At 36.9% G+C, this 14,632-nt stretch overlaps 1 protein-coding gene across 1 annotated transcript in view; it reads left to right on the top strand.

The window, feature by feature from the left end:
* chn1 (chimerin 1) overlaps positions 1–14,632 on the top strand; it is a 90,242-nt gene that overhangs the window by 32,352 nt on the left and 43,258 nt on the right. The window contains exon 6 of the mRNA XM_052142343.1: positions 937–1,225. Within this exon, the coding sequence (XP_051998303.1) occupies positions 937–1,225 (289 nt within the window). The remainder of the gene's footprint in view (positions 1–936; positions 1,226–14,632) is intronic.

Raw genomic sequence — 14,632 nt, forward strand, 5'->3', positions numbered from 1 at the left:
CGTCTGGCACCAACAATCATGTCACGGTCCAAATCACTGAGATGACTTTTTCCCCATTCTGATGATTGATGTGAACTTCAACTGAAACTCTTGACTCATATCTGAATGATTTTATCCACTGCACGATACTATGCACTGCACTGATGCCACAGGATTGGCTGATTAGAATCACATGGATGATTGTTGGTGCCAGACGGGCTGGTTTGATTATTTCTGTAACTGCTGATCTTCTGGGATTTTCACACACAACAGTCTCTAGAATTTACTCAGAACGGTGGCAAAAACAAAAAATATCTAGTGAGGGGCAGTTCTGTAGATGGATCTTGTTGATGAGAGAGGTCATTAGAGAATGGCCAGACTGGTGTGAACTGATAAAGTTTACGGTAAATCAGATAACCGCTTGTGATGAGAAGAATATAATATCAGAATGCTATTCTGAGATGCGGGTTGGCACTGTTTGGTGGCACGAGGAGGACCTACACAATATTAGGCACGTGGTTTTAATGGCTGATCGGTGTATAGTGTAAAATTTCAGCACTTTCAAATCTGCTATTAATCACGATTTTCTGGCATTATTTTTGATGACATCCTAAGTGCCTAAAACGTTTGCACAGTACACTATATGTATTTGTATATATAAATTTTTTTGTGATGTAAACCAGGTTATGATTTAGGTGTGTGTGTTTGTGTGTGTTAGAGGAAGAGTATCCGGTCCTCATATTGATCAGTATATGAACTCCTCACCCTCCATTTGCACAACTACTAAAAGCCAAGTACAGCAAGATGATAGGCCTTCAACCAGAGATTCATGTGTGTGTGTGTGTGTCCATGTTCTCGTTTTCTCACCGGATCTCTTCACAGCTGTGTGTTACAGCTCTCGGATCCATCAGACACTCATTCTTTCTCTCTCTCTCTCTCTCTCTCTCTCTCTCTCAGCTTTGGGAATCAAACCCGAAACTTCCGTCTCTTTTACGATGGAAAGCACTTTGTGGGGGAGAAGCGTTTTGAGTCTATCCATGACCTGGTGACGGACGGTCTCATCACCTTGTACATTGAGACCAAAGCAGCTGAATACATATCTAAGATGACCATCAACCCCATCTACGAGCATGTGGGCTACACCACCCTGAACCGAGAGCCAGCACTGAAGAAAGCCCCACCCGTCTGCAGAGACACACTCGACGGCAAGGACCCACCCGGAGAAGAAACGGGCCTGGAGGAGAGGGTGAGATACTGGAGGCACATTACTAGCGATTGACCGATGGGTTTTAACTAGACAGAAAGGTAGCATATGGTCATTATAATGCTGATATTTAATGATAGAAAAGAAGATTTTACGTTTTTTACACCATATTTACTTTAATTAAAGTCTTGCATTAATTGGCTAAGTTGGCACAATTTTCATCCAAAGCTCAAATATCAGCCTGGCTGATATATCGGTCTATAACTACACATTACCTAGGTCTTGATCAGCCTGCAGCCTGTGATGAGTGTCAACTGTGATGAGATTTAATGAGTTTTGCCCTCAGATACCCTCATTCATATGTGCAGCTGCGATTGAAAGTGCAGTTACGGCATTTATGAATATGATGTCTGCTTTGAAATATGATCGGCATCATGGTCTTGTGCACCACACTTCCTTCTTATTAAATTCTCAATATATGTTTTGTTGTCAGTGTGTAGGCAAGATGTGAGCCTCAAAACCAGGGTAAGCCAGGTGTTTCTTTGTCAATATATGTCCTGAAAACTCATAAGTTGTATTTTGCTTTGTTTCCCATGTGCTGAATGACAACAGCAATATATAAGTCACAGTACTCACCTCTGCAGTGTTTGGGAAGCTACTTTGAACCTGTAGCTTGCCAGGTTACAAAGTACTCTTTAAGTATTCAAACTACAGTCAAGCTAAGTTTTAAAATAGTATTTAGCTACTCTACAAGTTTCCAATATATAGGAGCTACTAAACAATATTATATGTGCTGTAATGGATTTCTTATTATTAAATTACATGCAGAAATGTCCTTATTACCTGTCAGATATCACTGAAATATCCAGTGATAACAAGACATCCACGGCCCATGGTCAGATATTTTGTTTAGATAATCAGAAGACTTTCTGCTTGTCAAATGTTGTGCCAGTTCTCAGAACAGTCCATATATGTTCATATAAGTGCCAGTACGATGTCCTGTTCCTGCGAAACGCTCAGGCCAGGGGGACCTATCACCCTCCATCTGTTTCAGTACAACAATCCTTAAAGCTGAAGTTTGTAATTTGTGCAACACTAGCGCCACTGAATGGAATTGCAAACATAAACATTGTTTTCAAAACAGCGTTCTAAATACGCCCTCTGCCCGCCATTGGTCAAACAAAGAGATATTCCCACCCGCAACTCACGCTATTGGTTGAGTAATGTTTTTGGGATGGGTCTAAATGGGTCTCTCAAAACAAACAGAGGAACTTTCACTGCCTCACAGAGACACAGTGTTTAGGAGGAATTCTGCATGTTAGGAAGGAATTCTGCATGTTAAGCTGGGACAGAAGAAAGTATTTAACACACAGACAGCTTTAAGTGTGTCTGTGCTTGTGAAAATGTCCATTAAAGGGGTCATGAAATTATTATTATTTTTTTATAATTTTATTATCTTTCCTGAGGTCCACTGATAATATTAGTCAAGTTTTTTTCTCACGAAAATGGTCATAATTTAGGAATGTATGATAATTTTGCTCTCTGAAGCGCTCAGTTTTAGCCTAAGCATCTCCTTTAAACTTCAACGCAAACACCCACTGTTATGATTGGCTAACAGCATGCAGCCCCTCAAATACAACCATATTTGAAACTCAATCTGAATAGAATGAACAAGCTTCACAACATTATAAAAAAACATTTTTAGGGTTTACACAACGCACATCCGACACATTGCATCCGAATTTAAACTGTTCATCTCAAGCAGAACTGTTAACACAGCACCATAAACAATCAAACAGTCATGAAATTTGAAATATTCATGAATGAAACTGTTTACTTACGGTTTTGCAGTTGGGTCCAATAGTATTTTTAACTTCTCCATTCCTTTGCAAATCTTGAAGCATATTGTGACTGGTTCACAATCAATCCGTGCTGATATGAGCAAAAAAAAATGCACATACATAGTCCAAAACACTGTAAAATGACACACACACACAGGCACACTGAACCAGAAACACATCAAAATGGTCAAAGATGTCAATCTAGTGCATACTCACACACACCAACAATTAAAAATAGCTCAGACATTTGAAAGAATGTGTCCAGGATGAGCTTTTGCTCAAAACAGCAAGTCACAGCAGCTGAATGAATGAGAATGGCATCTCCTGATCTGAGTTGTAACTTGACACCGCGTCTTTTAAAGGTGGCACAAAATACATGACTACAGTCAAATATGTCTGTGTAGTGCATGTTTATTTTTACAAAAATAATTCAAAATAGTCCCGATGAGTCCCTTTTGGTGTTCAGGAATAGTTGGGCAGCCTGTCTGTCCTGTTCGCTCTCTGTATCTCAAACTAAGGGCCAAGGATGCGATGACTCATGTTGTGGGCTGTGTAAATGCAAATAAGCAATGTCTTGTGATGTCACAGACACACAGATTTCAAAACAAGATATTTCAGCATGGTTGTAACTATAAAGGCTCTTTTTAGACTGGTGAGGATGTTTTGAGTACTGAAATGTACAGTATGTTTTTGATACATATAGATACCTTGTATATGTTTAAATATCAAGGAAAACGTGATTCTCCATTTCATGACCCCTTTAAATCAAGTAAATATTTCATCATGCTATTTTCATTCATTTGAGTACATTTTACTTTGGCTAAAATGGCATATAATTTTAGTTGACAAAAATGTGCAAAATGACAAAAACATGCATCAAACTATGACACACTAAACTTGAATTGAATATTCAGATATTATGGAAAATGTATAAACTACCAGTCCTTAAAATTATTTAAAAATGTATGAAATATATTAACGATTAATATGTTTGATATGTAAGATTAAACAACACTAGAACCCTGAGCTCCTGAAATAATAGCATATAATGAATATATAATACATATAATGCTGAATAATTAGCCATTTTTAGGAGTTACTCTGAATTCCTCACATTTACACAGTTTATGATATTGTGTTATGTGTTAGTGTTTTTAGGGAATTTGTGTATTTACAACACAAGTTGCACATTCTGACTATTGCTTAACTTAGTTCAAGTTCACCTATTCATTTGCTTATCAGGGTAACACATGTGACCCTACAATATTCAATAAAGATGAACTAAACTACATAAAATAAAACACAGATCGCCCCAATGTACATAACTGATATAAAAAATAAGATGAAACATAACTATTCTCATAAAATATAATGAAATGTAATGGGTCACGCAGAGACTTCTGGGAACACACAATTAATGTTTTCACAGTAATGTTAACAATAGTTTACCATAAAAAGTACACGTATTCTCTTGTTAAACATAATATACATTTTACCAGTAATTATATGGTAGAAACATACCTTTTACGTCTTAAAAAATATATATTTTTACAATATTTTTCCTTTAAATTACTTGCATTGTCTTGTTAAATATATTATAATTTTTACAGTAAATGTTAAGGCAACCACCCTTTAATCAATTAATGTATTTTTACTTTAGTGTTTTTACTTGAAAAAGTATTTTTTTACTTTTTAATTAACAAGATAATATATGTACTTTTTACAGGGAACTTGTTAAAAATAATAAGAATAATTGGGCATTCTCAGAAGTCTCTGCGTGATCTTTCACATTTCATTATATAGGGGAATAGTTATGTTTATATACACATAAAAATGACATGGACACTATATTTTTTTACAGAAAATTCACTACAGTGCAACTCTTTGTAAGAGAGTGAGCACATTATTGGAGAGAGTGTTTCGTTATTGCCCAGTTATAATGGTGTGTTTTTAATACAAATGCATGAAAATGGCTAGATAGCGTTTTGTCACATATACCATGATACCACTATGTTTTGGAAGAAGTAGAAGACAGATTTACTTTGTATTGCTGTTAACATGGGCAGCATCTTGATTTACAAGAGCAGAAAACATCTGTTCACTTAGAAATGTGTGATGGAAGAGCTGCTGTCACAGCAGCAAACCAAATCACTGTGCTGCAAACCTCGAGATGAAGGAACAGTTCAGTCTTTTTCTCACCAGGGCTCTCTACACCCTCTGAAAGATTTCAAATGTCTTGACAGATGTTATGGACAGGTTTATAAAGGAGGCAGTGGACACATCAAGCTGGTCAGTGGCATGTGTGTTCATGGTGGCTATGATGGGTTGAAACATACACTCCGTTACACTTAGACTTTTGTCAGAGACGTGACTTGGTGGTGACAGGAAACCTATTTGAAAGTAGTCTTTTTACGCACTGTCTAACTTCGGCTTTAAGTAGGTGTGTGTGTAATTCGGCATGCTGTCCAGCTGTGATTGGTGCTGAGTTAATGGACATCATCTGACAGAAGCACAGAGTGAATTTATCTCAATTCATGCATGTAATCAGACAATCAGCAATCATTTAAATGTGCACTAATTATTACTCAAAGCAGCTGGTCATTGGCCTCTTTGCCAGAGTCTGAATATGTACTTAAACAGTGGTGGGAAATGGCATTTCAAGGTCATACATTTTTATGATTAATATGTTTGTATATTAATCTGATATGTGATATGGTCAGTTATGTGTCGGACATATTTGCCTCGTTTCATCATTCAGACGAAAATTATATTCACGCAGCAAGCACCAAATCTTCTATTGCCTAAAAAAAAAACAAATCGCAATTTTATCTGCTGACGTGGCCCATGCCTCGCAAAAAGGAATATCAAAAGACCTATGATTAAGAATTTTTCCTTTGCATAAGGCTGGAAAGCGTTAAGTTATCTTGAAGAGCTTATATATTCTTTAGTACTATGACTTAATTCTGTGGCTTCACTCCCAAGAAGTGGCTGTCCAACCAAGGTGACTCAAATGACTCAACACAGAATTCTCATTGAGGTAAAAAAAAGATTCCTCCAAACATTGAAGTAAATCCACTGCAGAATGGCTTTAAAATGGGAAAATCCACCTTTTGGTGTGTCCCAGTCAGAGCCCTGATCTTAGCCCAATAGAGATGCTGTGGAATGACCTCAAGAGAGCCGTTCAGACATCCTAAAATATGGCTGAGCTGAAGAAGTTCTGTAAGGAATAATGGTCCAAAATTCCTTCTAAACTGAAACGCTTGGTTGAGGTTATTGCTGCCAAAGGAGGATCAACCAATTACAGCTCCTTCACATACAAGCAGGCTATTTTTGGCCCCCTCGCAGCTTAAAAACAAACTGGACAAATGCAAAAATGTATCGGCAGATGGCGATAATGTAAACATTTAGAATATCAGCCAATCTATCAGCCTCTGTGATATTCCAGCCAATCAGAATCGAGTATTTGAAAAGACTATGTTATAATGTAAATGAAAATACAGCATATAGGATAGTAAATTATAGATCACCTTTCATAAAAACACCAGATACAATCCATTTTTACATTTTACATTAATTTGTAATAAGGTATATATACTAAATGTTTGTGCTTTCTGTCACACTCACAAATGCAGCAAACAGATTTAAGCACTAATGTGCAACATTACGATGGGCCCAACTGTTTGTTCATGCATTTATTTGCTTAAGTGCATTGCACACTTAAACATAAACCAGAGATAAGTCTGCTTCTTCAACTAATATGGGCAATCTGTTGGGACAAAATATAAAAACTGTGATATACGGTAATTCTAAGGCCAGGTCAATAGCACATTGGCAACATGCGGAAACAAATAGTGTCCAGTGCTGGCTTTTGACCATTGACGTCTAATCTCAGTTCTCTGATGTGTCAATACTTTTTAGTTTCTCAGCACTGTTGCCAGCCCTCATTTTCAGTCTGAAGTATAAACCTCAGCTCAGTTCATCTATATTGATCTTTGAAAACTTGTGTTTCATAACATAATCACAAGTTGTGTATGAAAGCATTTCCAGATCAGCTGATATTTGTGACAGGGGGAGTTGTATAACATGTCCTAGTTTCTCATGGCCAGCTACAGCGGTAAAGAGCGAGCCAGTGATGTTGAGATGCTTTGGGACATAAAGAGCGTGTTTCACGAACACTTACGTAAGATGCTGTTATTATTATATTGGACTGGAGGTTTTTTCTTCCTGAGCAATCTTTTTATTCAATGTTGTCTTTACAAGTCTGGTCAGTTATCCGTTAAAGTGTGGGAGGAATTATGAACACAGTGTTTAAAGGGAACATATTCTCCACTTGTATAGCATTTAGTATTGAGCCTTTAGGCCCAAACATATTTTACGCAAGTACGTGAATGCAGATTAATCTAAAGTAAATTTGATTTCATGCGTTGTTGCGTTCTGAAATGTGTTGGAGCAAAATTCATAACTCAACACAAGTACACGTTGTATTCTCAGCATTGCCACAAAGAGTGCAATTGCAACATTAGTTGACTTGAAAGAGAAAACTCACTGTAAAGTTGACACTTCAAACTAATGTCATGTAGGGCTTCAACGATTATTTCAGTAATCTCTTAATCTAAGGATTATTACTACGATTATTCGACTATTCTGTGATTATTGCAACAATTAATCGTTACAGTAGCTCTTAACCGATTATTCAGCTTGTGTCTCTACTTAAAAGGTTGTATTAAATGTGCTTAATAACAATAAAGAGGACAAAATCATCTTTTAAAAATACCTCTAAATGACATTCACTGAATTAAAGGGAAAATCCATTTTGTTAAGTTTAATTCAGTAAAAAAATTAACTGCAAAAAAATCCTATAGTTATCAAGTATTTTTGTCATGTTTACCATTTTTAAATTGTCTAATAATCCTAAAAACAAGATACATTTACTTGAGAACCAACATATAAGATATTTAGACATGCTTTAAGAGAATGTATCTTAAATATAAGTGTAGTTTGTATACAGGTGTTTTTTCCCTTGGTTATACTTCTGCGAGTGCAGTAAAGACAAAATATAATTATGTTCAAGATCTATTCTCTAAAAGCAAGTATAAATATTCTTCTAAATATATATAAAAATATGCTTCTCAGGTGAATGCATCTTTTTTAAAAGGATTTTTAGATATTTTAAAATATTTGTTTTAAATATTTTAAAATATTATATTCAACATTCTCAGATAACAATTTTTCTTCTGCAGTATAGCTGCTAAAGTAAATGTACATTGTTTTAAAAGAGATCTAGATAGATATATTGCAAAACAAGCCAAAACAAAAACAAATCAAAAACATATGTTGTTGCAGTGTATAATGGGTCGAAGACTAACTCACTTTTCTGGTCACTTTAATCCATCTTTAACTCACAAAAAAACAAACTCTCTCTTATTAATAAAGCTGCATATTGCCAATATTGTTCACAATAAGAAATGACACATGTATTATGATTCAGTAAGTCGCGAGTCGTCATGTTATAATCTAGCTGCAGCAAGCATGCGTGCTTGAGGGACGAGTGTCCCCGTGACAGAGTGTGCCTCAGCCGGATGCAGTTTCAATCTCTCTCCCTTAGATCATGACATTCACGCAACTCATAGAAGAGGCGCGTGAATGCCAGTTTCGGAGTTTGTAGTTATTTACATGATCTGCTTCCATGTTATTTTAACTTTAATAAAGCTATAATGCATTAAAAATAACTGCATTAAAGATGTAACGCTGGGGTTTTTCCTTTAAAGAGCTCCAGCTCCGCTTATTCCATAACTAGAGTGCTTCTGTATTTACTTATTTGGTATTTTTGCATTATAATTCCCTCATACTTTGCAATCTATATCACCTGAAGCTGTTTGGAAAGTTTAGAGTGTATCTGGACTGTGAGCTGTGTAATTATTCCTTTCCTCAGTCAGGAGACAATACAAAATTGTCACTAACATGGACTAATCGTTTTATCCCTACGATCATGGTGGAACAAAAGTTTGAAGAAAAATTGCTGAGCAAGTTAAGTTCAAGTTATTAATATACAGTATTTATAGCCACTTTGACACGTGCAGTTTAATTGCTGTGACGTTTGAAAGTAACTCTATCGCCCGCTTAAGTATTGAGGTTTGTTCCTGCCAAGGTACCGCATGAATGCACATTAAGCATGTTCAACTGGACCGCGCATTGGCAATTCTGTGGCCAAGCACTCACATTCATGTGCCTACGTGGAATATGTTTTGGACCTTAGATTTAAACAGCCAGTTTTTTTAACTGTATCATTTAAGATTTTAATATGGTAATGTCACTTTGCCCAAGGCTATTTATACATGACATTAATCATTATATCCACAACATATATATAATATTACAACATTTATCTGAACTTGTATATAAAAGACGGTGGCTACCACCGCTGGAGTTTGCTAGTTTGAATCCCAGGGCATGCTGAGTGACTCCAGCCATGTCTCCTAGGCAACCAAATTGGCCCGGTTGCTAGTGAGGGTAGAGTCACATGAGGTAACCTCCTCGTGGTCACTATAATGTGGTTTGTTCTCAGTGGGGCACGTGTTGAGCTGAGCATGGATGCCGCGGTGGATGGCGTGAAGCCTCCACACGCGCTATGTCTCCGTGGCAACGTGCTCAACAAGCCACGCGATAAGATGCACGGGTTGATGGTCTCAGATGCGGAGGCAGCTGGTATTCGTCCTCCGTCACCCGGATTGAGGCGAACGACTGTGCGACCACATGGACTTTAAAGCACATTGGGAATTGGGCATTCCAAACTGAGGAGAAAAAGGGAAAAAAAAATTATTGGTCTGTTACAGTTTGACACATTTTTGTTATTTTGCACATTATTTTAACTAAATTGTTATTTTCATTGACTAAAATGATGTGCCAATTTAGTCAGCATAAAACTTACGAAATATTTAGTAAATTTAAAGGACATTTTCGTTAAAAGTGTACAACCATGAATAATAATAATAAAAAAAAAACTGTGTAAAGATAAACACTGTTTGTAGGACATTTTCATGATCTGACCAGTTTTAGTACTTTCCTCGATACATTGACTGTCAAAGAGATTTCGCATCTGGCACATCAAAATATTCCTCAATGTAGTGTTTACATGTTACATTTTGAGTTATTGTGACATGTTTATTCAGACAGGGCAGGCAAAGCCAGTGCATTTTGTTCTGATTGGTTGAGAATGCTTTAATTTAACCAATCAGCTTGTTTTGTTTTTGTTTGGCATTGATTTGATGGTAACGTTGAAGAGAGCGACCGCATCTGTTTAACAGACAATAAGATTCTGTTATCTGTTGAAAAACAAGCTCTTTTATTACAGAGACAATGCTCAGTTTAGTGAGAAGCCTTCACTGAGCAACTGAAAACTGATTGGTTGTTTGATGACATCTCATGATTGTGTAACTTGCCAGCATTGAGAGTCTATTTACACTCATTAGGCCTGAGAATATAGGAGTGAGAATATATTTCTCTGTTTAGTCTTGATCTCTCTGGTGTAACTGGTGTATTGGAAGCCTCAGTGCTCATTAGTTAAAAAAAAGGAATTCTTACATTTGTAGAACACAGTATACAGATGTGCAAATCAGTGTGTCATAGTATGCTTTGAAACATTGAGGGAGTTTACATGCACAATAATATGCTGATAACTACCAACAATCAGCTTATTCAAAAAATCCAACCATGCATCATCAGACTGTTTTGATGTCAATAGCAGAGAACATAAACAGTCATTCACACAACACTTGCGCACACTGGAAAAGCCGGTTAAAATGCTGGTAAAATTGTTAACATGACCATATATATTATTGGCTTATTAATCATAATTGGTGTTCAAATTTTATTTTGAAAATTTGAATATTTGTCAAATTTAAGATAAAAACGCACATTCAAATACTAAAACTGTGTATTCGAATTTTGGATGTGTGCCAAGCACTGACGATGAGTTCAGGCTTGTTTCTTGCACTAAAAAGTCTAGATGCAGCGCAACAAATAAAATTTAACAGTACGTGTTTGTTTAGAAATTAGTTTTTAAAACTTGAAGTTCTTTTTAACTTGATACAGTATCTAGAAAATCAGTGTTCCTGCATGAGCTGCTGAATAAAGTGATCAAAAGTATAAAATGATCAAAGACTTCCATTTAGCGCATGTTTACATAAACATTTTTTTGGAAGTCTGTGTAGATCAAGGCAAAAGTGTTCAGTGCAAACAGCCCCTAAAGTGGAGGTCTTTGGCCATTATGTCTTGCCTTCTTATCAGTGTTTCACAGATTAATCAATTGCTGCCTTCATGTGCTATCAGAATTATTCTACTTCCCACTTCTGAATTTGTGATTAGGAGTACATCTCGTTCAAGTGCTTTGTTGTCGGAAAGAACAGGAATCATGGAGGCAGATACAGTCATACATATTTCTTGAGGAACTTTTATTTTGACACCATTATACAAATTACTCCCTTAGCTTGCTGTCGATATTTACAATATGAATCAAATGGTTGCTGATATACATAACCGAATGACCGAAACGGCAAGCGTTAAAAGTTAGCTGTATGTAGAGAAAGAAAACCTGTCATTCTTTACAGAAACCGTACTCACCTCCGCCATGTTGGAAGTTTACATCTTCCAACTCAAACTCTGATATCAAAATTATCTCTGAATTTCCCAGTCATAATTACGACTTGAGGGGTCGTTCATGTGCAACTTCCGAGTAAGAAACTTGTATTTATGATAATTCCGAAAGCATGTGAAGGCAGCATTAAAATGCTTTGTCTGAAAAGGAGCTACATTTTTAATTGTGTGTCTCAAGATCCCACATTCCGTTCCATTCTGTTGTGCTCCATCTGTTTGAACAGCCCCTGGGCTCAGAGTCTGAGCCGCTTTACCACAGATTTCAGCTGAAAACAACTGTTATCTGCAGGGCTTCAGACTAAAAAATGACTTAAGAGCTATTGGCTCCTTCAGATTAACAATTTTTATTGATTCACAAATTTGAACATAGAAAAACAAAACATATATACATAGAATCAATGGAACGACAAATTTTTTTTCTCTTCCCATCTGATTCCGATAACAGCGTTATTTTTGTGTGGAAATTATTGGGAGTAATCTTTTTGTAAAGAAACATAAACCTCTAATAAGTATAATTTCATCATAAAATAGGAAAACAAAAAACAATTACATAAGAGCATGTGCAAAACTTTATTGTTAACTAGTCTGAAAAATAACTGTAATTTCAGTGAAAGTCTTCAGTAGAAAAGAAGCCAGTTCTCTTTACACATTTTAACTTGTTTCTGGGCTTTTAAATGACTTATGGCTCTCTCTCTCTCTCTCTCTCTCTCTCTCTCTCTCTCTCTCTCTCCCCCCTCCTTCTCCCTCTTTGTTATTTATTTATTTCATTTTAGTTTTATTAGTATATCAATCCACTTTTCAATCACACAGTTGTTTTTATTATAATTTATAATAATAATAATAATAATTTGACTATACGTTGGTAAAAAAACATTTTCAGTTAAGTATATGACGAGCCTCTGCGTGCATTTATTTGTGTTTCGGCAGAGTGGCGCTCGTTCAGTAAACCGGGCTGCCAGAGACTACTTAGATGTGCATGCTGAAAGTATATGTATAATTAAACACAGTCTTTTGCAATTCACAAAGCTTTTGGATGACTGTAAGAGCCTGCATAAAATGTGTGAGTTATATGGACTACTTCAATGTTGATTTGAAGGTTATTTATGTAATTATTTGAGCTTGACAGTAACGTAATTCGCCAGCATGCTGTATCGAATTTGGATCGGGCTCGTCGGACCGATACCCGATACGGGTAAAAACATCCGTATCAGACTTGTAAATGTGATAATGAGGGAATAACACACACCTGGCCATGGAACAGCTGAGCAGCCAATTGTCCCATTACTTTTGGTCCCTTAAAAAGTGGGAGGCACATATACAAACTGTTGTAATTCCTACACCGTTCACCTGATTTGGATGTAAATACCCTCAAATTAAAGCTGAAAGTCTGCAGTTAAAGCACATCTTGTTCGTTTCGATGTCCCAATATTTATGGACCTGACTGTACTTATCCTATATACAGGTGAAACTCGAAAAATTAGAATATCGTGCAAAAGTTCATTAATTTCAGTAATTCAACTTAAAAGGTGAAACTAATATATTATATAGACTCATTACAAGCAAAGTAAGATATTTCAAGCCTTTATTTGATATAATTTTGATGATTATGGCTTACAGCTTATGAAAACCCCAAATTCAGAATCTAGGAAAATTAGAATATTACATGAAATCAATAAAAAAAAAGATTTTAAATACAGAAATGTCAGCCCTCTGAAAAGTATAATCATGCATATGTACTCAGTACTTGGTTTGGGCCCCTTTTGCATTAATTACTGCCTCAATGCGGCGTGGCATGGATGCTATCAGCCTGTGGCACTGCTGAGGTGTTATGGAAGACCAAGATGGTTCAATAGCGGCCTTCAGCTCTTCTGCATTGTTTGGTCTCATGCCTCTCATCTTTCTCTTGGCAATGCCCCATAGGTTCTCTATGGGGTTCAGGTCAGGCGAGTTTGCTGGCCAATCAAGCACAGTAATACCATGGTCATTGAACCAGGTTTTGGTACTTTTGGCAGTGTGGGCAGGTGCCAAGTCCTGCTGGAAAATGAAGTCAGCATCTCCATAAAGCTTGTCTGCTGAAGGAAGCATGAAGTGCTCTAAAATGTCCCGGTAGAGCGGCTGCATTGACTCTGGACTTAATAAAGCACAGTGGACCAACACCAGCCGATGACATGGCTCCCCAAACCAACACAGACTGTGGAAACTTCACACTGGACTTCAAGCATCTTGGATTGTGTGCCTCTCCATTCTTCCTCCAGACTCTGGGACCTTGGTTTCCAAATGAGATGCAAAATTTGCTCTCATCAGAAAAGAGGACTTTGGACCACTGAGCAACAGACCAGTTCTTTTTTTCTTTAGCCCAGGTAAGGCGTTTGACATTTGAAGCCCATGTCCAGGACCCGTCTGTGTGTGGTGGCTCTTGATGCAGTAACTCCAGCCTCAGTCCACTCCTTGTGAAGCTCCCCCACACATTTGAATGGCCTTTTCCTGACAATCCTCTCCAGGCTACGGTCATCCCTGCTGCTTGTGCACCTTTTTCTTCCACACTTTTCCCTTCCATTTAACTTTCTATTAATGTGCTTTGATACAGCACTTTGAGAACATCCAACTTCTTTTGCAATTACCTTTGAGTCTTTCCCTCCTTGTGGAGGGTGTCAATGATGGTTTCCTGCACAACTGTCAGGTCAGCAGTCTTCCCCATGATTGTGAATTCAACTGAACCAGACTGAGAGACCATTTAAAGGCTCAGGAACCCTTTGCAGGTGTTTAGCTGATTAGAGTGTGACACTTTGAGCCTACAATACTGAACCTTTTCACAATATTCTAATTTTCTGAGATTCTGAATTTGGGGTTTTCATAAGCTGTAAGCCATAATCATCAAAATTATATCAAATAAAGGCTTGAAATATCTTACTTTGCTTGTAATGAGTCTACATAATATATTAGTTTCACCTTTTAA

The sequence above is a fragment of the Xyrauchen texanus genome, chromosome 14 (genome assembly GCF_025860055.1).
Source record: "Xyrauchen texanus isolate HMW12.3.18 chromosome 14, RBS_HiC_50CHRs, whole genome shotgun sequence".
Classification (NCBI taxonomy): domain Eukaryota; kingdom Metazoa; phylum Chordata; class Actinopteri; order Cypriniformes; family Catostomidae; genus Xyrauchen; species Xyrauchen texanus.